Source organism: Camelus bactrianus, chromosome 18 (genome assembly GCF_048773025.1).
Source record: "Camelus bactrianus isolate YW-2024 breed Bactrian camel chromosome 18, ASM4877302v1, whole genome shotgun sequence".
NCBI classification, from domain to species: Eukaryota; Metazoa; Chordata; class Mammalia; order Artiodactyla; family Camelidae; genus Camelus; species Camelus bactrianus.
In genome coordinates, this window is record NC_133556.1 from 533,724 (window position 1) to 561,174 (window position 27,451).

The 27,451-nt window shown below is 64.6% G+C and overlaps 2 protein-coding genes across 3 annotated transcripts in view; both read right to left on the reverse strand.

The window, feature by feature from the left end:
- Positions 1-27,451, reverse strand: part of ADAP1 (ArfGAP with dual PH domains 1) — a 58,579-nt gene that overhangs the window by 16,803 nt on the left and 14,325 nt on the right. The window contains exons 2-4 of one of the 2 annotated variants that reach the window (XM_074345479.1): positions 17,730-17,860; positions 11,232-11,323; positions 5,859-5,941 (exon numbers count right to left, since the gene is read on the reverse strand). In XM_074345479.1, the coding sequence (XP_074201580.1) occupies positions 5,859-5,941; positions 11,232-11,323; positions 17,730-17,860 (306 nt within the window). Of the gene's footprint in view, positions 1-5,858; positions 5,942-6,109; positions 6,437-11,231; positions 11,324-17,729; positions 17,861-27,451 lie in introns of those variants that run through there. The other variant, XM_074345480.1, reaches the window with a different exon arrangement.
- COX19 (cytochrome c oxidase assembly factor COX19) overlaps positions 17,730-27,451 on the reverse strand; it is a 43,834-nt gene continuing 34,112 nt past the window's right edge. Inside the window, exon 4 of the mRNA XM_074345501.1 lies at positions 17,730-17,860. The gene's annotated coding sequence lies outside the window, so the exon portion shown is untranslated. The remainder of the gene's footprint in view (positions 17,861-27,451) is intronic.

The following is a 27,451-nucleotide window of genomic DNA, read 5'->3' on the forward strand; positions in this document are numbered from 1 at the left end:
TGGCGCCTCTGGATCCTTAGGGGATGGTGGCAGATGGGCCTCTCCCTTCCCTCCCCCACATCTCAGAGGTTCCCTGCATCCTGAGCCTGTGGAGGGACATGCCCCGGGCCCCTGCGCACAGCACCAGCAGGCACAGCGCCTCCTGTGCACCAGGGAACGGGCTCCCACCATGTCCCCAGGCTCAGGGAGGCCCCTACCTGCAATGGTTGTTGACTGACTAAATGGGCACTGGCCCAGGGCAAAGCTGGACGTCCGCCTGCCTCTGGGTCAGGCCGGCCTCTCTGGACCCCACCCAACGTGCAGCTTTCCTGCAGGAGGCTGGAGCGACAGCCTCCGCAAGGCCGCTCCCCGCCAGGACCCCAACCCCCGAGGGTGCCCGGCTGAGCGCTTGCATGTGCTGGCTCATCTCACCCAGGGGCCCCTAAGGCCCAGCCCGCAGTCATACCCACCGCACTGGAGAGGAAACTGAGGCTGAGATGGGAAGTCCTGTCCACGGCCTCCAGCCAGCAGGCGCCCTGGGCACTGGGCCTGCTGGAGCCCGGAGCCCCCACCCGCCCTGCCCACGGGGCCCAGTAGGGGGCAGCAGTGCCTCAGGATGAGGGAGGCCTGGCGTGGGGGACCAGCTCTGCCACAGCCCAGCCAGGATGGACAGAGCTCCCGCCGGCCACCCTGCACCCTCACTGACCCGGCTCTGTCATACATACCAGTCCAGACCAGCAGGACAGACGGAAACGCGGCCCTGAGTCTGTCGGGCTCCCAGGCCCGGGCGCCTCCCGGACGGCCAGCCCCCAAGGCGCCTAATTTCAGGAGCTGTGACAGCAGCAGTATTTTCGGACAGGCACTGGCCAGGGTCCCTGACTGCCCGGCAGATGGGCGGCTGTTTGGCTCTCGGCCTGAAGTCAGTGGCCCCCGCCCACCCGCGTTCAAGCTCAGCCAAGTCATCCTCTCTGCCTGGCATCTCACCCCTCCATCCCTGCCCTGTGACCTGGGACGTGCCAGCCCAGGCTCTGCCAGGGGACCCTGCCCACCAGGCACCGGGCTCTCCAAGCCGCGGGCCCCTCGGCCATCCTCGGGCAGGCCCAAGCGTGTGGCATTCCCAGAGCCCTGAAGACTCCAGGCCGAGGTATCAGCTGCTCTGCCCCCACCTCCCCCCACACACAGCCCCTGCCGACCGCGCCCCATGGGACGGGCCTCTCAGGCTGCACACAGCGGAGCCGGGCCGGTCCTGGGGCAGGGGCCAGATGGTTCACTCTGCATTTACTGAGCGACTGCTGTGTGCCTACGCCCCAGGCCCCCGCCCAGCTGCCTCTTCTCAGAAACCCCTCCGTGGGACCGCCTTTAAGAAGAGCCGAAGCCTTTCCCCGGTGCTGGCGACCAGACGCGCTGCACGCCCATTGGCACGGCGAGAGCCGAGCAAACCCCGAAGACTGACCCCCAACGTGGGCAAGCAGTGAAGCAGTGGGGACCTTCCACGGGGCAGGGGCTGCAGGATGGGGCAGCCGGTGGAGCACGGTCAGCAGTTCCTTATCAAGTCACCCATGCCTCCCCTGTAACCCGGAGAGACATGGAAATCCCAGTGCCCCGAGAACGTGGTCACACGTGTACAGTGGCCTTGCCCATCCATGAACAGACCGGACATGACGGACGTCCCTCAGGGCGACCAACTGGCCCAGCGCACACTGGACACTGCCAAGGACTGAGCGCCGGGCTCACCAAACAACTGGGCCAGCCCCTGGCATGGCCAAGAGGGAGCAGCAGACTCGGCAGGGCCGCTGGCTCCATCCAGTGACCCTTGGCAAAGGCGCGGGTCAGACGGGGGGGCCTGGCCAGAGGGTGCGGCTCGGCCTCAAGACGCCTGCCTGTCTGCCTACGCCTGGGACCCTGCAGGGCCGCCTCCCCTCATCTCATTCAGGAGCTGCTGGGAGGGCCCGCCAGGTAGAGGGGCTGCGTCGGGGAGCCAGCCACGGGGCTCTGCCCATGGGCTCCTGTTATCAGGGTGCTGAGTTGGGTCCCACTTTGTGCATGAGGAACCCACGGCCCAGAGGCACCGCTTGACTCTGCAAGGTTGCAGAGTGACCAGCAGGGAAGTCGAGACCAAGTCCTGGTCTCCGAGAGGGAAGGAGGCGGCTGTCAGTGAGGCCAGGGTCCAGGCTGAGGGCCTCAGTCACCGCTCCCCTCCTTGTGCCCCTTGCACCCAGCACAGGGCCCGCACACGTGGGACAGACCCCGCCTCGGCGGGTGGGCTTCTGCCTTCAGCCACATGTGCGGACCACACGCCCCCGGGCTGCCCAGCACCTGCCAAGAGCCCCCGTCCCTCCCCATGTCCCAGGCACAAGACCCACACACAGGGCTCCAGCATGAGTCAGCAGCAAACTCGACCCTGCAGGGAGAGCCCTGCCGGGAAGTGGGGCACAGCTGGACCCACCAGCCCCACCAGGGACGCCCTGGGCCCTGAGTGCCCCACGCCTGGCCTCAGCGACCCCGTGTCCCCACCACTACACAGATGGGGAAAGCGGGGCTGTCATTCACCCACCTGCCCCCCAGGGCCCCACTCTCCGTGGCGGGGCAAAGCCCCTGCAGGAAGTGCTGAGTCTGGGTGCCTGGGGGCAGCCAGCCCTCTGACAACAGGGGCCATTGTCGGCCTCTGAAAGGCAGCCATTGAGGCTCTGGTACAAGGCGTGGACGGCTGGGGGTGCAGCCAGAGGCAGCTGTTCCCCAGGGTCACCCCAGTGGGCCCGGAGCTGTGGGGGGCAGGTGGGAGGTGCCCCGGTATCTGTCTCACTATCTCCGGGAAGGTTCAGGTGCCTCCCACACACCCATGACCCTGGCCGAGGGCGGAAGTGCAGGGTGCAGGCGTTGGGGGGGGGCGCCAGGCTGGCACCTCCCCTCCGTCTAGGGTCCCTCGGGAACCCCACACCTCCCACGCTGTCAGCCACATGGCACCCCTGGCTGCCACACCCGCGATCTCACTGTAACTGTCACCACCAAGGACACCACCGCCTGTCCTGAAGGGCCCGCGTCCCCTCCCTGACCCCCCACGCTCTCAACAGCTTCCTGTCCACCTGTGGTCACAACCGGCCACTCCAGGAGGGGCCGGCCGGCCCTCCTGCCCCGCCCCTCAGATGGCTTGTCTGCTGCCTTCTGAGTTGAGCTTATGCATTTTGGGTGCAGCTCAGTGGTGGAGCGCGTGCCTAGCACGCACAGGGTCCTGGGCTCCAGCCCCAGCACCTCCGTAAGTAAGTAAGTAAACAAACAAACAAGCAAACAAACCTAATTACTCCTTCCAAAAGAGAGAGAGAGAGAGAGACCCTCAGAGGTGAAGTCCGCGTCCTGGTGGTGACACGGACCCTGGTTCCTCCACTGCAGCCACCGTCCTGTTTGCCGACACTCGGGGACCGTGCGGCCCTGGCTCCCCACCAGCGTGCACCCATCGGGTCTTGTCCACACGGTGTCACTGCCCCCTCCACGCTGACTAGCAGGACCCCTGTCCGACCCCCTCGCCCCCGTCATCAGTTCAGCCCCTTCCTTCGCGTGGACCTGGGGGCAGACTCCTCCAGCACCATCCCCCATGGCCCACACTGTCCAGGTCCGGGGACGCCCTGAGTGTGGTCAGTCAGGGGCTGGGCTCGTCCGAGGCCCCAGTAGGGGCCGCGATGGGAGGGACCCCTGCCCCATCGGCGCCCCCACAGTGGTGACCAAGCTGCCCACTTCCAGCCCCTGGGACCCCAGCTGCCCGGCAGGCTCCCCAACCCTGCAACCGAGGGCCCTCTGAGCCGCTCGCTCCCCAGGCCACATCGCACCTCACACCCCGCCTCAGAGCCGGCCCTTCCTGAGCCCGCGTTCCCCCTCCTCCTGGCCCCGCCCGCACTTCTGCATTCTCGGTGACCAGAGATGTGTCATCCCCCGCCGTGAGAAAGTTCTCCTGTGGCAAGCCCCGGGGGCAGGCAGGGCGGGAAGGGCCCACGGGAACCCCCGTGCTCCTAAGGGCAGGGCTCAGAGAGGGACGGCGGGCCAGGCGGGGGGGGGGGACGTGCTCCATCTGCCCTGGACACTGGGGCCGGGGTCGGGGGGGAAAAGGGGTGGGAGGAGGAGTGGGCAGGAGGAGATCTGGGGGGGGGGCTGGGCCCCTCTATCCGGCAGAGCGCTCAGCAGGGCAGGGGTCTGAGAGGCAGGGCCCCAGCAGCCCCCACAGGGCCTGCACCCTGCACGGAGGTCCCTGGGCCCAGCTGAGCCTGTCCGCCTCCCTACGCCATCCTGTAAGGGGCCGGCCTGCTGCTGCCCCCAACACACCACCGATGGCCCCCTGCACGACCCTGCACCTGTCCAGGTGACAACAGGGCTGTCCTCCACAGGTGGGATGCGAGCCTTTGCTCCTCCGTGGCCCTGAGGATCTGACAGAGAAGCTGCAGCCTTCAAATGCCACCTGCTCAGTCCCACTGCGCGTGCCTACAGGCCCCCGCCGCCATCCCCCCACTCTGGCCCGGTGCCCTCCATTTACTCCCCAGGCTTTGGGGACGGTTCACGGGAGGAATGGTGGTGGCATCGAGGGACCTCTGGGCCGGCCGTGGGGCCGCCACCTCCCAAGCTGTGAGGAGCCTGGCTCGTGACCCGACACCCCAGCACGCCTGCAGACCCCACCCTCCCCACATACCGTGACAGGAAGATGATGGCCGTGCTGCCTACACACCTCCCGCTTCCCTGGGAGGACCCCAGGGCAGGCGGGCAGGCACACGTCTCCCGGCCACCAAGACGGGGGCACACACACCCCTGATCTCTCAGGACCAGAGCTGAGACTTCCTCTGACACTTCTGTGAAAGTCACCCTTTTCTCTCAGAACCTGAAGGCACGGGGATGGAAAGTCTGGACCTGCCGCAGCGCAGCCGCCACCCGGAGGGTTAGAGCCACCCCAAGAGGCAGAAACCCCGGAGCCAAGTTCCGACGGCACTGGCCGACCCCTAGGCCAAGCTGTGCCTGCAGCCAGCCCAACGGTGTGAGCCAACCCACGTCCCAGTTTTCTCCAGTCCAACTGGGCTTGAATTCTGTCACTCACAACCAGAGGTCCTGACGCAGGAACAGACACAAAATCCTGCTCCTGCCTCTGAAATGAGGCCACACAGCGTATGTCATTGGTGAGATGTGCCTGGGAGACAGAGGCTCTGGGTCGAGCCTCCCACGGCTCGCGAGCAGCACGGTGCGTGCATGTCCCAGCGCTGAGCAGGCCCAGACGCCCGCGACCTCCCCCCCTGCCACGTGGGGGACCATCAGCAGACGGGGAGGCCACTCTCTGGAGGGGACAGTGACTGAATCAAGGCCACACGCCAGCCCCGGGCCACCGTGAGGGCTCGGGAGGAGAGGGACATGGAGCGGCCTGCGGTGCAGAAGCGGGGGCTGCATGCTGACCCCCCCCCCCCCGCCGGCCTCGCAGCCCAGGAACCTGGGGACCAGCTGCTCCCTTGGAGGGATGAAGCGGCCACCCCTGCGGACAGACAGAGCCACCTCCATCTGATCACCCCCTGGTGCTAAGAGCCCCGGGGGCCTGGCCCACCAGACTTTGGGGCTGCCTCCACCCTCTGCCCCCCACCTGGGCCCCAGGCCTGTCCACACCCCTCTTGCCTGCCCCACAGGCCGTCCCAGGGTGGAGGCGCCGCCCCAACCAGCCGCAGCCGGCAGGTCCCCCCGGGCCCCCACCCCGGGTCAGGGCTGATCTGTGAGCAGCCGCGGGGACCCTGGGTGCCAGGTCAGAACCCTCAGGGAGTCGTCCAGCTTCCTAATGACCCTGCTCCAGCTCAGGGGGCGGTGGACCGAGAGACAGACACAGAGACAGCGCAGGCGGACAGATGGACAACGTGCACCCTCACCTGCGGAGTACGGCTCCTGCCTCTCGGGGTGGGTGAACTCCTGCCGTTCGTACTTGGCCCGGATCCACTGCTCCCGCAGGAGCCTGGAGAGAGACGAGAGAGGGGTCGGGACAGTCCCAGCCTGGCTGCGGGGCTGCGAGACCTGTAAGAGCTGCCCCTAGACGTGGTGGGGACGTGCAGAAGGCAGGGCTGAAGGGCCACCAGCTTTGAATTTTTAAATGTTTACTAATCAGTCTCACCGCCTCACGCACCCCTGCTGCCTTGTTGGCTGCTGTGGCGAGAGTCCCGTCCCCAGAGGCCACCTCAGCCTGCACTTCTGCCTCTGACGCACAGAAACTTGAACGGTGCCTCGCAGAGGTGTGCACCCCACCGCCCTTCGGAGAGGCTGTCCGTCCTGGGACCGCGCAGGGGGCGGGGGCGGCCCGGCTCGTCCCCCAGCCTGCAGTTTCCTCCACCTCCAGTCAGTTACACAGAACAGAACAAACAGGGGGCCTCTGGCCTTTCGCTGGGCCCCAGAGCCAGCTCCCCCGCCTGCAGCCGCACCCTCAGCTGGGCTTGGGGCGCCCCGGCCCTGCGGCTCTGCGTGAGGGTCCCGGGGCTGCCAGAACAAATGACCCTAAACCAGGCGTCCTAAGATAACAGAGATTCGTGCTCCCAGAGTCTGGCGGCCAGACCTCCAAGTCCGGGTGCTGCAGGGTTGGTTCCTCCTGGACAGTCTGGAAGAGGCTGCTCCAGGCCTCCAGCCGCCAGGGGGCAGTTCCTGGGGCGTGGCCGCACCCCCTCTGTCTGCATCTGTCTTCAGGAAGCCTCCCCCCAGCATCTGTCTGTCCCCCGCTCCTCTCTTATGAGGACACTGGCCACTGGATTTCACGCTCACCCCAACCCAGTGTGATCTAATTCGAGACCCTTCCCTTCCTCTGCAAAGACCTCGCTTCCAAATAGGGGCCCCTCGTGGGTCCTGGGGTCAGGACGTGGCCTGTCCTTTGGACGATGCCACCCAGCCCCCACAGGGGCCGAGCTGCATGACGCTGGGGACTCGGGCCCCGCCTGCAGCCCCCCTCCTCTGTAACAGGAGGATTGCACACCTGGCCTCTCAGAGCTGCGGGGCCCTGAAGCCCAGCCTGAGATGCAGCCACATCTGCCCACAGCCATGCTGTGGGCTTGTCCCCACCCCACTAGGTAGGGGACCCATGAGGTCCCTGGCCACTGCCTCGGCAAGGACACTGACTCGAGGGCTCACGCCCACACATAGGGGTCTCCTGGGCCTGGCATGGAGGCTTCCAGAAGCAGCAGCAGGAAGCCCTGGCTGCAGGCACTGGCAGGGGGAGTCCCCACCCTGCTCAGCAGAGCTGGCCCGAATCACTTGGTCACCCGGGCCCGAGACGGCCAAGGAGCCTGGGCTGGCCCTGCCACACGAGGGGCCCTGGCCTCCCGAGACCCCTCGCCCAGCCTCCTACATCAGGGGAAACTGACATTGAAGGGGGTGACCACAATACCCCAAGCTATGACCACAGAGATGATCTGGGGGGCCTGCCACCCAGGATGGGTCCTGTTTCAGGGGAGCCAGGTTTCTCAGCCCTGGGCCCCAGGGCTCAAGGTGGGCACTGCGAGCTGGGACGTGTGCTGGACGGGTGCCAGGGCGCGGCCGACCCCCTCCTCCACGTGTGGCCCGCCTCCCACGCTGCCCGCCACCGTGCACCCGGCCCCACGTTGGGGGGCCACGCCTGCCGAGATGACCAGTGGATGACCAGCCGGCCAGTGAGCCGCGTGGTGAGAGCGGGCCCGCCTCCTGGTTCACCTGCCTGCCGCCCGGCGTCTGACTGCAGTTCCCAACACTGTCCCCACCTGGTGGTCAGCCCCGCCCGAGTCAGGGCTCTAGGACACCCTGCCTGGAGATCGGGGGCTGGGCTTTGCCCCTGGGGAGGCTTTGCCCCTGCGGAGGCTTTGCCCCTGGGGAGGCTTTGCCCCTGGGGAGGCTTTGCCCCTGCGGAGGCTTTGCCCCTGGGGAGGCTTTGCCCCTGCGGAGGCTTTGCCCCTGCGGAGGCTTTGCCCCTGGGGAGGCGACCGGCTCGGCTCGGCTCCCCTTCTGCCTGGTGAGCAGGTCATTCAGACGGCCCCCAGGGAAACAGCGCAGACTCCACCCTTGTGCCAGCCCCTAGACCCACGTCCTGGCCTCCAGCTGCCCCGCCTCGAGCAAACCCAGACCCCCGGCATCTCACCTGCGGACTTCTGAGGCTGTTATGGGTCAAGCTGTGTCCCCACCCCCCAGAAATGTCTGCCGTGGTCCTAACCTGCGAGACCTCAGGTCCACCCTTGTCTGGAAGCAGGACAGGTGCAGGTCCGTGAGTTAAGATGAGGTCGTCCTGGAGCAGGGTGGGCCCTAACCGGTCTGACCAGTGCCCTTGTGCAAAGGGGACACCTGGATACTTCCGCGGACAACCGCGAGAGGACACAGGGAGAAGTCGGCCTCAGGAGGGCCCACCCGGCACACTGTGATCCTGGCTGCTGGCCCAGACTGGAGACCCTGAATTTCTGCTGTCTCAGCTGCCGGCCTGGAAGCTCGCACAGAGCCCTCTTCAGCAGGGACTCTGCCCGCTGGGGGCCCCGGGGCCTGGACTCTGGAACTTCTCCTGCTGCCGAGAGAGGGGCACCCACAGGGGCCTGCTGCCAGGAAGGCACACAGGAAGCAGAGGGGGCCGGCCTCCATCAGAGGTCAAGCTGAGGGGAGCCGGCACCACCTCCCTCCCTACGTCAGGGTCGAACGTTGGCACTGGGTGACACAGGAAGGGGCTGGGGGCCTGGCCTCCGAGTCTCGGGTCTGGAGGGCTCCAAGCTCCAGACGTGGGCGGGGGACCGCCCTGTCCAGAGCACTCGCTCTGGGCCACTCTCCGGCCCCTGACTCTGCACCTCATTTCATCCTCATGACGCCCGCGTCACAGCCGGGGAAACTGAGGCCACCGGGCTTTGCCCCAGGGAGGCTGCTGAGCCCCTGTCCTACATGTGCACAGCTGAGAGGCTGCACCCTGCAGCCCACACGAGCACCCGCACCCCGCCTCTGTGGCTGCACGTCAGCCCCGCCCCTCCCTGGTCTCAGGCTGCCTGGTTAGGCTTCCCTGTTGCTGCCAGCCCAGCAACGAGCTTCCCCCAGGACCCCCCTGCCCTGCATCCTCACCCTCCGGGGCCTTGCCGCTTGTCCCAGGCAGACCTGCCTGACCTGAGCACCTACTGCGTGTGGGGACGAGGAGGGCTTGGCTCCTGTGAACCTGCACCCAGTGGAAGCTTCTGGAAGGCAGGGCCTGCTTGGGCTTCAGAGCACACTCCCACGGCACGGGGACGCCTGGTCACCCCGGAGGCCCTGACCGCACTGCCTGCAAGGGACAGGGCAGTGTCCGTGAGCACTGCAGGGACCAGGACGCAAAGGAGCCAGCCGAGCGCCTAGCAGGACACAGCCTGTGGCCGGCCTGCCCCTCACCACACGCTCAGACAGGTGGGGATGCACACGTGTGAACGGCCCAGACCACAGAGCAGCCTGCGGTGGCGATAAGGTCATGTCTCAGGAGCAGCTGCCACCGAGCGGGCTGGCGGGCGGGGCGCCGACTTCCCTGTGAGCCCAGGACAAGCGGCGGGCCGCCTCGGCATGTACGGGTGGTCCGCAGGTCTGCCCGTGGGGGGTGAAGGGCGGACACAGCATGCAGGAGCTGAGGCCAGCCTCGGTCTCCCCACCTGTGGAGTGGGATCCCAGGCAGCTCAAGGAGAAGACACCCAAGGCCCGCGCCGACGCGGGTACGTGGCGAGCGTGAGCTGTGGGGGCAACACGCAAGGAAGGCCCCGGCATCACCTGGTGCCTGGACGCGCCTCCCAGCCCTTCCGCCTGCGGCAGCCGGGCCAGGACAACAGCCTCCCTCTCCCCACCCCCGGCTCTAGCAGAACTGGAAGTGCACAAGCCTGCACAAAGCCGGGGTCCAGGTGCCGCTGGGCGGGCTCCCCGGGGTGTGGAGTTGACAGAGTGAGTCGGGAGGAGGCAGGGCAGAGCGAACAGAAGCGAGGTGTTGCGGGGACGGGGGGCCCGGGGGCGCAGGGCCGGCCAGCTCCTCGCCCCAGAGACCCGCAGCCAGCCGCAGCCACGGTGCATCCCTGGCTGGGGAGGAAGGTGGGCTGGATCCTTACGCTCCTGACGCGCAAAGGGGAAGTGCTGGGAGGAGCCCTCAGAAGGGAGGGGCTGTGGGAAGGTGCTGGGGCCCTTCACCTCCAGCTGCAGCTGAGCCAGCCCAGGGGGGCCATGCGGCACGTCCTGCTCCGGGGGCACGGGGGTGCGGGTGGGGATGCCGGGGATGTGCGGGGGGGCTGATCCAGGGAAGTTTGGAGGTGCTGAGGGAGGAGACAGACACTGGGGGTGCTCAGTGGGGAATCCAGGAGCCCCCAGGAAGGATACGGAGATGCCTGGTGGGCACGTCCCCGCCACTGCTGAGCCCGACACCGGCAGCCACCCCCACAGGCTGGGGTCCAAGCCTCGCCCCAGGTGCCACCCCAACTTCCAGAACCTCTGGACTCGTGCAGGGTGCCACCCTGCGCTGGGCGCCAGGAAGAGAGACTCCAGCCATCCGTCCCCTCCTCCTGAGGAGCCCAGGGGCCCAAGGAGGAAAAGGGTCTGCACCCGTCCCCAGCCCTGAGAGGCCCGAGGAGGGAGGGAGGGAGGGTGAGGGAGGGGTCCTCACGGGGAGGAGGCGGCAAAACGGAGCCAGGCCGGGGTCCGGGGGTGTCAGGGGGCCCAGGGCTGAGATGTGAGTGGGGGTACTGAGGGCCAAGCAAGAGCACGTGGGCAGAAGAGCCCGGGGACATGCCGGGGGTGGGGGGCACGGGGGGCAGGTCGTCCAGCCTGGATGAGGAGACGCCCAGAGAGGGCTGGGAGTGGGAACCCAGTGGAGCGCAGCGTCACTGTCACCAGGCGATGCCCACGGGGTGGGGAGACACAGACCCTGAGGCCCAGAACGGCTGGCCACCGATGCTGGGGTCACATGGGAGAGGGGACCCAGACCGCCCCGCTGAGCCAGGGTGGGCCGCACACAGCAGCGGCTCCCAGCACCCTCCTCCCAGACGGCCTGGGCCACCCACACCCAGCCCCCCCGGCGGGGACCCCCACTGCCCAGGGGACCCAGGGGCTGGAGCTGCTCCCTGCAGAACGTCTGCCCCCACCCTCTCTGCAGCCACCACCCGCCACACCAAGAACCATGGCCAAGCGGGAGCTCACGGGGTCCACGCTCCCTGGCTCCCCAGGTGGGTGCCTCTCCAGGCCCGCCTGCAGGCCACCCCGAGCTGTCTCCGAGTGCGCGGGCTGTTTACCAGTGTTCCTGACAAAACCCCATTGTTACTCACTGGCAGTCGGAGGCCGAGGGCCGGTAGTAGAAGGGGGGCACTTTGGACTGGAACATGGCTCTGGCGACGGCGTTCCCACGGGAGGCCATGAACTGCGGAGAGAGGAGGGTCAGGGGCCTGGAGCCCGGGGCCGGCAGATCCCAGACCCTGCGGGTTGGCTTGGCCACCTGGACAGGAACCCCCACCCATGTGAGCCGTTCCCCAGCGGGTGGACTGGCCGGCATCTGTCCAGAAAGGGCCCCTCCTCGGGAGGGCGTCTGGGCTCCACTGACCCGCATTTAGGGAGCAGGTGACGTGTGCCAGGCACGGGGAGGCCCAGACCAGCCTGGACGACACTCAGCCCCAGAGGGCTGGCAGGCTGCAGAGATGGGGGAAGGGGTTGCCAGCTGTGACCCTTGGGGGTGCGGGGGGTGGGGAAGCCTCTGGAGGGGCTGGCGGGGTGGGGCGTGGCGAGAGAGTCCCAGGAAATAGCCCGTGCAAAGGCCCTGCGGTGCATCGTGCTGGGCACGTGGGAGAAGGCACCCTGGCTGGTGTGCTGACAGTGTGCAGGGGGCAGCAGGGCCTGACCACAGGGGCCTCGGGGACAGGAACCAGGGTGGCTTCCTTGTGCTCTGACCCTTCCCTCTAAAGTCACTGCACTTTGAGGACCATGAGATGGTGGCCATGGAGAACCCAGAGGATAGACTGGGAAAAATCACAAACAATAAGACGCTTCAGCAAAAGGCTGGTACCAACTTAGAATTCTAAAGCAACGGCTTTCGCACACAGAACGCCAGTCTGCTCAGAGGAAAGGCCCACTGACAGAACAATGGACGGCACACCTAAGATTCGCCTAGTGAGAGGTGCTCAGCATCCACGCAGGAACTGCTCCGTGCTCCTGAGGGAAGCAGAAGAAACTGGACAAAGACAGGCCACATTCCTGCGTAGGGAGATGTCCCCTTATGTTTGTTTATTTTTAGCAATTCTCAAAAAGGAAAACCGGGAATAGAATTTTTTTAAGCTAGCAATGATTCTAAAGTTCATTTTAAAATTAACAAGCAAAAACATCCCGGAAAATTCTGAAAATGAAGACCCTTCCTACCGGATCTTAAAACCTGTTACGATGCTGCTATGAACAGAGCAGGTGCTGCCCAGAGAGCCTGGCTCCGCGGGCAGACTCAGCGGGCCTCACAGGACCCAGCGTCCAGTGCCGCCCACACAGACGTGCGCGGGTGAGCCAGCTGGTGGACAGCGGCGGTGACAGCTCAGACGGGGGGACGTGTCCACTGGCCGGCGGCCAGCAGGAAGTGGGAAACCACCGGAGAAGAGGAGGAGCTGGGTGCTCGTTCCAGCAAAACAAACTCCAACTGGACCAAAGACTCAGTTTCCAAAGCTAAACAATGAACGTGGTAGGTGAAAGTCACAGGACAATTTCTAAAGTAACCTTGGGAAACCGCAGGCCGAGCCTTATGACTTTGGGTGACGGGCGGTTTCTTAGGCAGGACACCAGAAGGGGGGCGGTGACTGCCAACGGGGACGGGGTCTCCCGAGGCGAGACTCGTGCCCTGGAACCAGAGGGGACGGTGGCACAGCGCCGCGAACGTGTGTCCTGTGTTTGCTTGCTTGTTCACGGCAGCGCGGCGGGCACGCAGCACGGGGGTCAGGTGCACGACGTGGCGGCTCCACGTCACGCGGTGGCCTCGCGGCCAGCCCAGTCACTGCGAGCCGAGCCCCGCACACAGTCCCGCCCCCGGACGCCCGGAGCCTGCGCCTCCGTCTCCCTCACCTGCGTCTCCAGTGCCCGCCCCCCTGCCCTCTGCAACCGCCTGTTTGTTGTCTGTTTCTGGGAGTCTGTTTTTCACGCTCGTTTTGTTTTGTTTTCAGAATCCACATGTAACAGACCCTGCAGTCTTGTCTCTCTCCATCTGACAGATTCCATTTGGCACAGTGCCCTCTAGGTCCACCCACGCTGTTGCAAAGGGCAAGATTTTGCTTTGAAATGGCTGAATAACGTCCCTCTGCATACGACGCAGACACCCAGGGGAGGGCGCTCCGTGTCTCTGCACCCTGGCTGCTGTAAGCAATTCTGCAGTCAACACAGGGGTGCCCATGTCTTTTTGGTTAAAAAGACTCCAGTAAACACCCGGAAGTGCAGTTGCTGGCCCTTACGGTAGCTCTGTTTTTAACTTTTAGAGGCTCCTCCGTACCGTCTCCCACTGTGGCTGCACCGTTCGCACTCCCAGCAGCAGCCGTGCGGTGACATCTCTTCGTGGTTCTGGTTAGCGCCCTGACGATCCGTGGCGTTGAGCATCTTTTCAGGGGCCTGTGGGCCACTTGTGTGTCGTGTCTGCTCTGGGAAAATGTCTGTTCGGGTCCTCTGCCCACTCTGAACCTGATTTTCCTCCCTGAACGCTCAGCTGCGTGGGATCCTCGTGCGCCGCGGCGCCGACCCTTTGCCAGACGCGCCGTCTGCACGCTCCCCCGCCCGCTCGGCGGGGCCTTCCCTTTCTGCTGCTGACGCCCCTCTCTGTGCAGAAGCCTTTCAGTCTGATGTGATCCTGCCTGTCTGTTGTCGCTTTTGTTGCTGCTGCCTGAGGAGACAGATCCACAAAGAGGCCGCGAACGCCGACGTCAGAGAGCTCACAGCGTGTTTTCTTCCAGGAGGCTTATGGTTTCAGGTCTCACGTTCAGGTCTTTAACCCGTTTTGACCTCATTTCATTTTGCTGGTGCGAGGAGTGGCCCGTGCAGTCTCCCGACTCCGTTTACTGCGAAGACTTTTCCTCGTCGTGTCTTCTCGCCTCCGGCTTGTTTACTTTAAAATGGTGACTTTCGTTACATGAATTTTATCTCAGTAATTAAAACATCACATAGCTCCTTAAGAATACAAACTGCGTTTGGGGGGCATTTTTAAGGTATTTTTAAAAGAAAGGCAAAAGACAACCCGAAGAATGAGAACAACCATTTGCAAGTGCTGACAAGGGACTTGCGTCCAGAGCATAAAAAGAACTCTGGATAATAAAAACTCCTCACTCGAAAAGACAAAGACGACCCATTTTTTTAAATGGGTGAAGGATGGGAACGGACACATCTCCAAAGCGGATGCACAGACGGCCATGACGCCCATGAAAAGACGCTCAGCACCACTGGCCACAGGACCCGGCGCCCTCCAGGAGGGCCAACACCAAAGACAGGCAGCGGCAAATGCTGGCGAGGACGTGCAGACACGGGGCTCTCCGGGCTTCACTGGCGGGAGGGGCAGCTGGCGTGGGAAGAGCTCGGCAGACTCGCAAACGTCAAACACGAGCTCCCACAGAGCCGGCACTTCTGCTCGCAGGCGCCCATGGCGAACGCGCCCGCGAGGACCCTCACAGCCCTGCTCCCAGTGCTGGGGACACAAGACAGCCCGGCGCCCGCCAGCTGGCGAGCGGACACAGCGCAGCCCAGGCACACGAGGGACAGGGCTCAGCCACGAAAGGGACGGAGCGTGGGCGAGTCCTGACAGCACGACGCCCCGTGAACGGAGGCCGCAGAAGCACAGGTGCGTGGCCCCACGGACGCGCAGCGTGTGGAACTGGGAAGCCCGTCGGGACACGAAGCAGACGCGCCGACTCTGCGGGGCTGGGCGGCGGCCGGGAGAGGCTGCCAGTGGGCGTGGGGCTCATTCCGGGACGTAAAAATACTCAGAAACTAGATCGTGTTGGAGGCCACACGGCCTGTGACTACGTGAAAACCCCTGCCTTGTGCACTTTAAAGGGTGAGCTGTGCGGTGTGTGAATTACAGAAATAAAGCTGTTCTGAGTAAAAACAACCCTAGGGGTGGGCAGGCCTGTCTCGGTGAGCTGCAGGCCCTAAGCCACAAAGGCAAAGCTGACACATTTGACTACTTCAAAGTGAAAACCTTTCCACTGCAAACCCACCACGATCAGAATCAGAAGGCATGTCACCTAGAGACGCCGCCTTCACTCAGCGTCCCCGAGGGCCCGGTTCCCCGACGCGAAACCCTAGGGGGGCAGGAGCAGCTGACATCCCGGCAACAGCCATGCGGCCAAGGGTTCAGGTGGAGGGCTCGCAGAGGGGCTGAAACGCCGCACAAGGCGCCGGACGCCTCTCAAGACAGGAAAACGCAGTGAGCCCTCGACCCGGAAGTTTGAGTCGGCTCCGCTGGCGAAGGACGGACACAGGGAGGCAGCTGGGCGGGAGCGTGGGGGAGGCACAGACGGAGCGACGGGGGCCCCTGGACCCCCTTCTAGGAACGCAGGCTCCCGTGACCCCCCTTGCAGGCGATGCTGCATCCGAGGCTGCTCACTGGCTCGGGGGTCACGGTGGGAAGACAGACCCCTGTGTGTGGGCCAAGGGGCTGGAGAGAGAGACCGGGACCCTCCACCCGGGATCCCGGAGCGGCACCTGTGTCCTGTGAAGCACGCGCACCCGGGGGTGGGGGCATCCCTGCGGCCTCCCGGGGGGCTCCCGCAGCCACGTCCTTCAGAGCTGGGTGATCAGAGCACGTGGCGGCGGAGTGCAGCCCCGTGTCTGCCCGCTGATGGATGTGGTCTGTCGGCAGGGGACGTTCTGGGCCTTTGTACCAGGTGGGGGGGCTGGCACAGGTGACGGCGCAGGCGGGCCTGAAGGGCGATGCTCCGTCAGCAAGGGAGCCGGACACGAAAGCCCACGCCCTCAGCACCGCCCCCACTCGTGGTCAGATCTGACTCGGAGGCCCATGCGTGGCAGCCTCGGCCTGGGGCGGGGTGGCAGCTGAGGGCTGGGGTTCTTCCTCAAGTGACGGAAATGTTCTAAAATTGACTGTGGTGACGGTTGCACAACGCGGCGAACGCACCAGAAGCTGCTGAACTGTGCTGCAGTGGGTGAGCTGGCTGGTCGGCGTGTGAGCTGTATCTCAGCAAAGCTTTTTAAAGAAGATGTTACAGAAGAATAGAAATTCGGGGAAAAACCATGAAAAGAAACAGAAAGAAAGACAGAAAGAAGTCCCTGGTGCCTGGACCCACAGTCAGGGCTGAGCTGGGGGAGGCGGGCGTGTTTATGCCCCAGGCTTCCCGGCTGACCAGATGCCTGGGCCTCGGGGCGGATTGAGGGCAGCCCGGAGCCCAGGGGCCGTGGCAGACCCCTTCCCCCCGACCCAGCCTCTCCCTTGGGTGGAGGTCTACAGGCCAGGCCCCTCCAGCCCCCGGAGATGGCCCTCTGTGTAGTGACCAGGAGGATGTGCAGAGGACACAAAGGAAATGAAGGGCCCACCCGCCCCAGCCCCGGCCCTGTTGGCACACGCCCCGGCCCCCGCCCCACTGGCACCCACCCGCCCCGGCCTCTCTGCGGACTTTCTCAGGAGCCTTCGCAGGTGGAAGCCAGAGGTTTCCTGGTCACACCCGTGTCTGGGCCCCCTCCCTCCCTCGACAAAGGGCGTCACCCCCAGCACAGCGTTCCTGCCCTGAGCCCCAGAACCTCCGCGGGCGGCACCAAGGGGCCGTCTGACCACAGGTGGAGTGTGTTTCCAGCCGCACGCTGCGAGCGCTCGACGCGGCCAGGTGGCCTGCAGGGCAGAGTCTGGCTCGGCAGCGGGCCCGGGTGGGCCCAGGACCCTGCATTTCTGATATGCTCCCCGGGGAGGCCGATGCCACCAGGTACACTGAGAGCAGCAAACTGTCACCTCCCGGTGGTGAGCTTGGGGCCACCAACCTTGGACCCCCCCAGCCCCACAGCAGCCCCCATCCAAGACACTGGGCTGCCCCACTGGGCCGTCCCCACCACCCTGACCCCCGGACCCCGCAGACGAATCCGAGCAGCCAGGGCCTTGCCCGTCCCCCCACAGCCTCCATCGGGGCTCAGGCCCCCCCTGGGTGGCCCCACGGCCACGTTCCTGTCTGGCGCTTGGTCCCCCGGACTCTGCCCACTTCCCTCTCCAAGTCAGCCAGGCTGTGTGGCCCTGCCTGCCACCCCTGCCCAGCGCCACACTGCCCGTGTGTCTACAACTTGCGTGTCCCCGCCCCAAGGCCTTCCCCAGGGGCCAGCAACTCGCCAGGACTCCCACAGCAAGTGTGTGAGAAACATGGGTCAGGTTTGGATGGGTGAGTGGACAGATGGATGGATGAAGGAAGGGCCTAATTTTTGTTACCTTCTGTGACTCTCCACACAGTTAGCAATAAAACGCTAAAAACGAGAGGGCAGGTCCCCCTTCAGAGCTGCTCCATGTGGGGTCCCCTGGGTGCCAGAACGTCCCAGGTGCTGGGATGCGGGCCCAGAGCTGCAGGAGCTGCCCGTGGCAAGCTCAGCTCTCACTCATTCCCTCTGCAGCCGCCCCAAAGGGAAGCGGGGAAAGAGTCAGTCTTGGGGCCGGACGCACAGGCTGGGGGGCACACAGCAGGGCCGAGGTCCAGACGCCGGCCCCTGGGCCTCCATCCTGTCTCAGGCCGCCCCAGCCCAAGCCTTCTCGGGGCCCCAGGGATGAAGGGACCTTCTGGCTGCTGTGGCCCAGCCCATCCCCCCCCCCACGCCCCCGCCCCTGCTACCTCCACTTGGGCTTCCTCCCAGGCGTCCAGGCGGACCGACTTCACCTTGCTGACCTGGGGGATGTTCCGGTGGATTCCGGAGCAGCTCAGGCAGATGAACACCCCCAGGGTGTAGGAGGCCCAGTCTGGATCTGGAAGACAAGGGAGGCATTCAGGAGGCTGAGCCATGGGTCTCCTGGGCTCGGAAGCCCCCACCCCTTTCTCTGGCCTCAGTCTCCTCACCTGTGCACAGGAGGCCGGCCAGGAGCCCGAGGGTCACCGGCTCCGTGGGCCCTGGGCAGGGGTCCCCCCACCACAGACAAGCGGCCCCACCCCCTCATCCTGACAGCCCCAGGGACCAAGGAGGCCCTGAGGGGACAACGCCATCGCTGTGGACGCAGGGCAACCTGCTGACAGGTGGTGACCAGCACGTGCTCTGCAGGCAAGACCAGGACACGCCGGCACATGCAGGGCGACAGTCCGCGGCAAGGGAGTGGGGAAGGCTCCGAGGAACCATGTGCGCAGATGGACAACCTTGGCTGGGCTGAGCCAGAGACCAACTGAGTCCATGTTTCCGGAGGTTTGAAATTCCTCCGCTGGACGATGGCAGCGTGGACACTGAGGAGTGTGACGCTGTCATTTGGGGGGAAGAGTGAGTGGGGTCCCCGGTTCCTCCCTGGTCTGCGTGTCCACGTGGTGACCACGGGGGTGAACCTGTGTTCACTGCAGCCCGAGGGACCTGGGGACGCACACACCCGGGAAACCTCCTGCCCCAGGTCCAGGTGGACACTCTAGCCCATGGTAAGACTCGCAGGCAGGCCAGTGCAGGCCACCCCTGCCCTACTGAGGACATGGCACTGCACCCCTTTGGGGCCCCGGAGAATCCACCCCAGTGCCAGAGGGTTGGAGCTCTCCTCAGAGACCCAACGCCAGGCCACAGGCCCACGTGTGTGCGTGCGTGTACGTGCAGGGGTGCGTGTGTGGGAGGGCGCACCTGTGAGTGTGCACGTAGGGGTCTGCAGGGGTGGAAGCTCTCCTGGTTCCTGGGTCAAGGCCCCTTCAGCCCAGGGCCCGCCCTGCATGGGGCTGGCTGACGCCGGTGGACCGGACCAGGGCCAACAAGGGTGCAGGCAGCCCAGAGGCCCTGGGGCCTCGGAGCCTCGGTTGGGGGCCACACCCCAGCTCAGAAGAGCTGTGAGCAGAGCCAGCACCCCGTCCTCCTGACACCCCCATCCATTGCCTCCCAGCTTCCTGCCCCGCTCCCCCATGTCCCCTGGCCAAGCCTCTGTGTGTTGGGCCCCCAGACCCTTGTAACACCAGCCTTCTGGGTGGAGCCTGGGGACTTCTCACCTCTTCTCCTCAGCCCAGAGGGCGGCCCCCCACCCAGGGCACTGCCCCGGCCCCCCCGTGCCTGTCAGCTCCATCCGCCTGCACCCCAATTTTGTGACCCCCGGAGGCCTCCCTGACCCACCGGCTGGGCCTCCGCGCCCCGCGCCCCTCACTACGCCCCTTCACTTCCTCATGGCGTCCAGGCACCCCGGCACTTTAGTGCACACGCCTGTTCACATGGGCCGTCGTGACGCCCGAACATACAGGGGTGGGGCCAGACATACACACTGCCCCCGAGAGCTCCCTCCCACTGCCCCGGGGTGACCTGGGAGGTGCTCTGGAGGCAAGGGCTCCGCAGCGGCTGGAAGCCAGGCCACCGAAGTACTGACGTCCACGAGAGGGCTGATGTGGACTCCGGAGGATGGGCAAGGGGGATGCAGGCGGGGAGAAGGCCGCATCCCCCCGTGCTGAGCCACCAGGGAAGGGGGCACAAGGAAACACTGGGGTCAGGGCGCCCCAGTCGACCTCCCGCCCAAGGGCCTCAGAGAGAAGACCCCCACTGGTGGCCCGGTTTTCACCAGCTGACGGGGACACAGAAAATGTGCATCTGCAAGAACCGGTGCCCTGCATCAGCCCTTGACCCTCAGAACATGTCACGTTCGAGAGCCCACTCAGCTGCGGCAAAGAGGTCCCAGGAAAGCACCCGCCGCGGGGCCTTCCCCCAGGCCCCTGCCCGCCCCGCAGACCCCCCAGTGCTCGGGCCCCTCTGTGCGGAAGTGCAGCCCCAGCAGGAAGCGGGGAGATCCCCTGATGGAAAGCCAGCAGGTCGGAGAGAACGTGAGCGGGAACGGGCACCTGGCACCCAGCGGGGCCGGCTCAGGCCGCACGGCACGTCCCAGTGCAGGACCCCACCCGCGACGGGCCGGGCCAGGCCGGGGCCGGGGCAGGGGGCCTGGTCACCCAAGTGGCCAGCTTTGGGGCTAGAAAACACACCAGGGCAGGGTAACGGTTTCCTCCCAAAGGCTCCCTCCCACACATCCCGGGGGGATGGGGGACTCAGGGCGGGGGCGGAGAACCGAGGGGAGGAGCTGGGCCCCTGAGTCACTGCCCAGAGGACAGAGGCCCCCAGAGCCGGGACCAGGCAGGGGGCTGTCGTGGCCGTGCAAAGAGTCAGGCCTCCGAGACGCGAGACTACGTGTTCAGCAGTCCGTCCGATTCCCATCACCTGTGGCCCCCTGAGGACCTAAGTCCAGCCCCCAGAGTCCACACAGAACCCGGCAGAGGCCAGGTGCTCACAAAGTATCTGTGATGAAGGGTCCAAGCAGCTGTTCCCCGCGGAGTCCCCGCCTCCCGAGAGAGACCGCAGGCCATCTCCCCCTCAGCCTTCTTTCAGTAAGTGCTGGCCAGGGGATGCCCTGGGCAGGCACTGCGGCTTTTGTGAGGAAGAACACAGCTGAGGGAGCGGCAAGGGTCTACGGTTACCTGCTGTCCTGGAGAACATGGAGGGCCACGCTGAAGCCACAGAGAGGGGACAGTCCGGACTTCACCCCCTGGGTTCCGTCTTCCCCAGTCACGCTTGTGCATGGGGGCCTGGCAGGCACAGAGCCAGTGGCAGGTGGCACTCCCTTTCCAGGCCGCACCTCCCTCATCTGGTGATGGGACGAGGGGTGATGGTGGAAAGCGCCCCACTGGGAGAACCCCGGGGTGCAGGGGAGACCCCAGTGACGCCACCCAGTGATGCTCCGGCTCTGCTCTGAGTGTGGGCCACTGCCCCCCGCCCACTGCGGCCTGGTCTTCCCTTGCGGACATTCTGGGAGTGGCTGGACAGAGCCTGGCTCCGTACATAACAGTTTACGTCTCTGCACCTGGTCTGTGGCTGCTCCTGCGGCCCCGCGGCCAAGTTGAGTGCTCACGACAGGATGCATGGTCCACGAAGCCGAAATTACTCACTATCTAGCCCTTTAAGGAAACGCGTGTCAACCTCTGCTTTAGAGGGAAAACCGGGTTTGACACAGACGTGCGTCCACAGAAGGCGTGTGACCAGGATTGACAGCACAGGGCCCTGCCCACAGCACCCGTCCCGACAGCAGGACACAGCGTTTCGAGAAAACGACAGCCCTGCCCGACGCCTGACGGCTGACCCAAGGGCACACCGCCCGCGTGTGAGGACGTGCACGTGTGAGTGTGCCCCAGACACACCTCGAGCCACCTACCTCCACAGACGGCCCGAGGAAGTTCAAAGGTAAGAAGTGGAGACGCTGCCTTTTACACAACAGCAGAAAGACAAAACCGCCGAGATCGAGTGTGCTGGGGGCCCGGGGCAAAGCTGCCACTTGAGGAGCAGGAAGCTGGTGCCTTTCACAAAAGCTCTGGTGACAACACTGTCACACGCCCACAAGAGTGGCCCCGACGTACAGGCCGACGCTGCCGGTGGTGCTGGGGTGCGGGAGCGCGAACGGGGCCAGCCTGCGTCGGGGAGCAGTTTGTCGCTTACATAATTAACGCACCCCTCCTCCAGCCCAGACGGTCTACTCCGAGGCGTTTACCAAGGGCAACGAACACGCCCACCAAAAAGAACTGCGCGTCCAACAATGTATAAAAAGCACAAAACCCGTAAGAACCAACGGGCTCACAGCAGGGATGCAAGGCTGGCTTCACATTTGAAAGTCAATCAGCGTAATTCACCACGTTTACAGATTAAAAACGAGGAGCTATATGCTGTCTCAGTAAATGCAGAAAGCGCACTGACAAACTGTAGTGTCCTGATGCACATTCTCAGAAAACTAGTTACAGAGGGGAACTCCCCTACCTTTGGGGGCAGGTAATTAGGTTTGTTTATATACGTTTAGAGGAGGTGCCGGGGACTGAACCCAGGACCTCCGGCGTGCTGAGCACGCGCCCTCCCCGAGCTGCACCCTCCCCGGGAGCCTCCCTGACTGGACGCCGGGCCTCCGTGGAACCCCTACGGCTGACGGCACACTTGGCGGAGCAGGACTGCCTGCCTCCCCAGGGAGATCGGGAGCAAGGCAGGGATACGCGTTCCCGTCACCGCCACTCAACGCTGCGCTGGAGGTTCTAGCCAGTGCAATGAGGCGGTGGAAAGAAAGACAAAGGCATTACTGGAAAGGGAGAAACACAACGGCTTTTGTCACAGACAACACGATTATCCACACAGAAAACCCAACGGATTCCACAGAAACACTGCTGGAACTGAGGAGCAAGGCTGCAGGGCGCGGGGGCAGCAGACACCAGCGACAAGCACTGGAAACTGGACGTCTCGCACGCTTCCATTCCGGTGGCTGCTGCGCACAACGTGAGCGTTAACGCCACGGAACCACACCCTTGCTAACAGTGAAGTGGCGAACCCTATGTAACACATACTTCACCACATCAGAGGTTTGAGTACCGTTTACAGTAGCATAAAAACACTGAATACTTAAGGGTAAATATGACCAAAGATATGCAGAACAGTGCACTGAACACGACTAAACGTCACTGAGGGAAACTCTGAAAGACCCACATACGTGGCAAGAAACACAGTGTCGCGGGCTGGAAGACGCGGTATTGTTAAGACGCAAGCCATGCAATCAGCCTACAGGTTCGCTGCGACGCCAGCCAGAGCTCCAGCAGGTGTTCACAGAGGGAGTGGCAAGCTGCTTCTAAAACCCGCGTGTGAACACAGAGGACCCAGAGCAGCCAAAACACCTCTAAAAAAACGAGAGACTGACACTGCTCGGTCTCAGCATTTACCCTGACAGCCCAGTTACCAAGGTGGTGTGGCGTCGGCATGAAAAACATCGATGGGACAGAACAGAGGGTCAGAAACAGGCCACACACAACTGGACAACCAATTACTGACAGAGGCAGTTCAGTGGAGAAAGAATTACCTTCCACGAGGGGCGCTGGAGCAGCAAAGACGCTCTGGAACACTGGACGTCGCCCCACCCCAACCACATACAAAAATGCCTCAACACACGTCACAACAGAGCGTAAAACCTGAAACCATAAACTTCCAGAAGAGAACAGGAGGAAAACCTTTGTGACCTGGGGTTAGGCAAAGGCTTTTTAGCTATAACACTAAAAGCAGAACTCATTAAAAACAAAAAAAAAAGATAAATTGGCTTTACCTGAATTTTTTAAAAATCTGCTCTTTGGAAGACAGCAGTCAGGGGACTGAGAAGTCAACGCTGGAAGAAACTGTGCACGTCACGTACGTGAGAAAGGACCTGTGTGCCAAGTGTACAGGGGACCCTTCCAGCTCAGTAATAAGAGGGCAGACAACCCAGGGACCAAGGAGACGGCAGGTCTGAACAGACACGTGACCGAAGACGGCCAACAGGCCCAAGGAAGCGGCTCCCCCCCACCCCACCCCCCGCACAGCGGCGGGAAAGCAGGGGCGGACCGCCCGCAGCCCGCGGCGCTCAGGGTGACGGCGGGGCCCTGCGTCCCACTGTGGCCACGGCTACCTGTTCCGCCTGCACGCTTAGAAGGGGTGAGCTCTGCCGTCTGCAGATCACACCTTGATAAAGGTGAAATTTTAAAAGATGCTGCTGGGTCTACACCCCCAGCCCTGTCCCAACAGAGTGGAGAAGCAGGAAGCTCCGGGCCCCCCGCCCCGTGCGTCCTTCCCTGAAGGGTGGGCAGGCACCTGCTTCCTCTTAGGGGACGCGTCCTCCCAGAGGTGATGTCCAGCTGGTGCCCAGGGCCACAGGGGTCAATCCGGAGGCCCCGCCTCGGAGAGGGAGGGACAGGGGCTGCCCTGAGCCTCCTCCAGACCCTAACACCTGGTGATGGCATCCTCGGGAGTCGGTGCCTGGGGTCCCCCCAACCCTGTGTAAGAGCACTGCCACCTCCTACTCTCAGTGGGGCCCACGACTGACCACGTTGCCTCACTTCTTTGCCACAACCCCTTTGAGATCCCCGTCACTAGACCAGTTCTACAGAAAAGGGGAAACAAAGCCCAGAGAGGATGAGACACTGCCTGAGGTCACACAGCGGCAGAGCTGGGGGCAGACGGCCGGCTCGTGTCGCCCAGAGCCCACCCTACACCCCTGAACCACCTTCCTGGCTCAAGGCAGGCAGGTGCTAGAAAGCGTGCAGTTGGCTGGCACTGGCGGGAGCCCCAGCCCAGGACCCAGGCCGATGAGGACACCGTCCGCCGTGCCAGGAGGTGCCCCCCACCAACCATGCCAGGGCTGGTGGGGGGAGGGCAGGAAGACTATCAGAAACAGGAGGCCTCTGCACTGCGCTCTCCCCTCATCCAAACCCATGGTGAGCACACGGTCCCTGCCTGGGGGGGCCCCCCATCACACACTGCCCCACGGCAAGGCCACCGGCCACCAGCCACCGGGAGAGGCCTGCCTCTGTGTGAGGCACCCAGGCTGCTCCCCACCTCCCGCCTAGCGCACAGTGGGCCCGCAGCAGCCCCCATGCACAAATCACCTATTGGTGGGTTGAGGGCTTGTCCCCCGTCTGCCCCCTGCAAACTGCTGCAAAAAGCCTAAAGACGGCAGGAGGGGGCATCAGTACCCTCAGGCCAGCCAGCCGGGCATACAGTCCACCTGCTGCTGTCAGGACCCGCCACCCCTGGAGGCCCCGTCCAAGGAGCACACGCCTGGAACGGCACCCCTGGGCCCTGAGCCTTTTGGGCCCCAGACCTTTCAATCAAGACCCCAATTTTAAGGACAGATTCAGACCCCAGGAGGGGAGTTCTGGGGGTGACTCTGAGCAACAGTTTAAGGCCTCTGGGGTCAGGAAGAGTAACTGCCCCCAGGCCCCAAAGCCGCCGAAGCAGAAGGCCTGCCAGCCCCACCAATGCCCACGGCAGCTCAAGGCACTCGTCCTGCACGCGTCTGCTCTTCCGCTAACTCACCTGAAGCCAGCGCCTCCCCTCCCCACCCCCCAAACGGCCTCTCAGCAGAATCCAGGGCAGGAGGGTGGCCTGGGCCTTTCTGCTGGGAATCCTGACCACGCGGCCAAAGGCCTCCGGGTGGGCGTGTGCGAGCCTGTGCGTGTGCGTGTGCGTGTGCGGTGGGGGATGAGGGCTGGGCGAAGGGCAAAGGCTGGCAGGAGGTCCCCAAGGGAGAGGGATGGGCTGACCCTTCAGCTGTCCCCCCAGGCTGCGGGGCTCAGCCAGGTCTGCCCGATGTGCACAAGCTCCCCCGCTTCGAGGCCAGGAGAGAGCTTTGAGGGGTGGGGTGTCCATCTGTACTCCTGAGCTCAGAGCCCCTCCAGGATACCCCAGCCCCAAGACCCCCTTGGTCAGGGCAGGAGGGCCCCACCCCTAGTCTGGGCTCCACTCTGGCCGCAGCCCCTCCCTGCGGGGCGAGGAGCTGCAGGACCAAACAGATGAGCCATCCCGAGCCAGCCCCAATCCTCTCTGGTCCACCTGTGAGCCCTGGGACCCAGAATTCCCTGCTCAGTGGCCTGGAGTCGGCCTCCAGGGCCTGCGTCTCCCCAGGAGACGTCAGTGTGTGCAGCCCGCGGCCCTGCAGTAAGGGGGTAGGGAGAGGGGGTCAGGCTGCCTCCACGAGCACTCCTGCTCCGGCCCCACAAAGGTCGGGGCGCTCTGCAGGCTCCGGGCCACTGAAGCGGGGTGGCCATGCCTGCCCGAGCAGACGCTGCCCCAGGCCACCAGCTTCCTCCCGCCCCCCCGCAGCTGTCTCCTGCCCTCCCTCTGCCCCGCGCTGCCTTCCCCAGGGCACTCCCAGGTGACTCAGCACCCCCTCTACTTCCGGGGGCTGGACCGAGCCCAGGTGAGACACAGCCTGGGGCTGCGCCAGGGGAGCAGGCGTGCCCCTCGGCCAAGACCGAGGTGTGAGCCAGGTGCACAGTGGGACCTGCGACGGAGCCCTGGGCCCAGCTCCGGGGACCTCTGCACAGCCCAAGGCCCAGCAGCGAGGAGGGTGAGATCCTGGTGGCGACACTGGTCGGCGGGCTCTGGGCAGAGGCAGAATGGCTGCCAAGGTGGAGGGATGGGCGCCACCTGGGGGTCCCACTGGCGCTGCTGCACACAGCAGCCACTCACCTCCAGGGCCCCCTCCACAGCGCCCACACTGCGCCTCACCCCGGGCCCCACACAGCCTGCCGCACGGTCTCCAGCTTCCAGTGTCGGGGAACCCTGAGCCTGACCCTGACCTCCCAGCACAGAGCACAGCCGGGCTGTGTATTCCCTCCTCTCTGGCTGGAACCTAAGCTCCAGGAGGGCAGGCATTTTGCTTTTGTGCCAAGTGGTTCCCATCACTGAAGGGCACACAGCAGGTGCTCAGGGAGTGTCAGTGGTTCACACCGCCGCCTCTCTCCCCGCCCCCACTCCACCACGAGGCAAGGTGCACAGGACCCCTGGCCTCGCCTGGCCTCCCCTCCCGCAGGCCCTACTGCCCTCTCCCCTGCACCTCCACCACCAGCTCTCGGGACCACTCCCACCTGCGTCAGAGACCCTCTCTTGACCCCACGGTGACTTCCAGCCGCCCCTCCCCCACCTCCCCAGGCCCCTCTCCACCAGACGCCCTGTTGCAGACACCACTGGCCTCCACAGAGCTCACCGCACACTTCCCGGACTGGACAGCATCTGGCCTGGCCACCCGCCCTGGGGGTCCTCCTGCCACGGCCCCACTTCCAGCTGCCTGTGCGCCCCTCCCAGCCGGGTGCTCTCCCGGCATCTCTCCTGGACTCTTGGTTGTAGAACTGTGCTACGGGGCTAGATGGAGGGGGCAGCCACACAGCACAGAGAATGTTCTAAATGCCACCCAACTGTCAACTTCATGTGATGTGAATTTCACCTCAACTAAGGGAAGGAAAAAGGAAACATTCAGACATTCAAACACTCGGCTATTTTCTGGCCTGTTTCCTCCAGAACTGACCTCAGCGCCAGGCCCACGTCTCCAGTCCAGGACTGCAGTGACCTTTCAGACCAGCTCCTGGTCAGCAGTCCGCACCCCCAGGGATGTGCCCACCTCAGCCCGTCTCTCCCTCAGCCCCACAGCCCGCCTGCCAGCAAATCCCGATCCTCAAACTCCACAACACTTGCGGGACTCGACTTCTCTCCACACCACCGCCGCCACGCCAGGCCAGGCCACTGCCACCTCTCCTCGCGAGGATTCCAAAGCATCCTATGGTCTCCCCGCTTCCACTCGTGCTGTCGGCCTGGGACCGCCCCCTGCTCCCGTCCCTCCCCTCCAAGGCCCTGCGTGCACCCCAGGTCACCTCGAAGCTTGTCCCCTGACTCTGGACACACCAGCCTCCTGGCTTCTCACGTCAACATGCGAGGCTCACAGTGGTCCAGGGCCACTGTGCCTGCAGCACCCTAACCCTAACCTCCCTCTCCCCATGCCACGCCCTAGTGACACCCCCATCCTGGTGACCCCACCCAGGCCTCAGCCACACCCACAGCCACACCCTGACCCTAGTCGTTG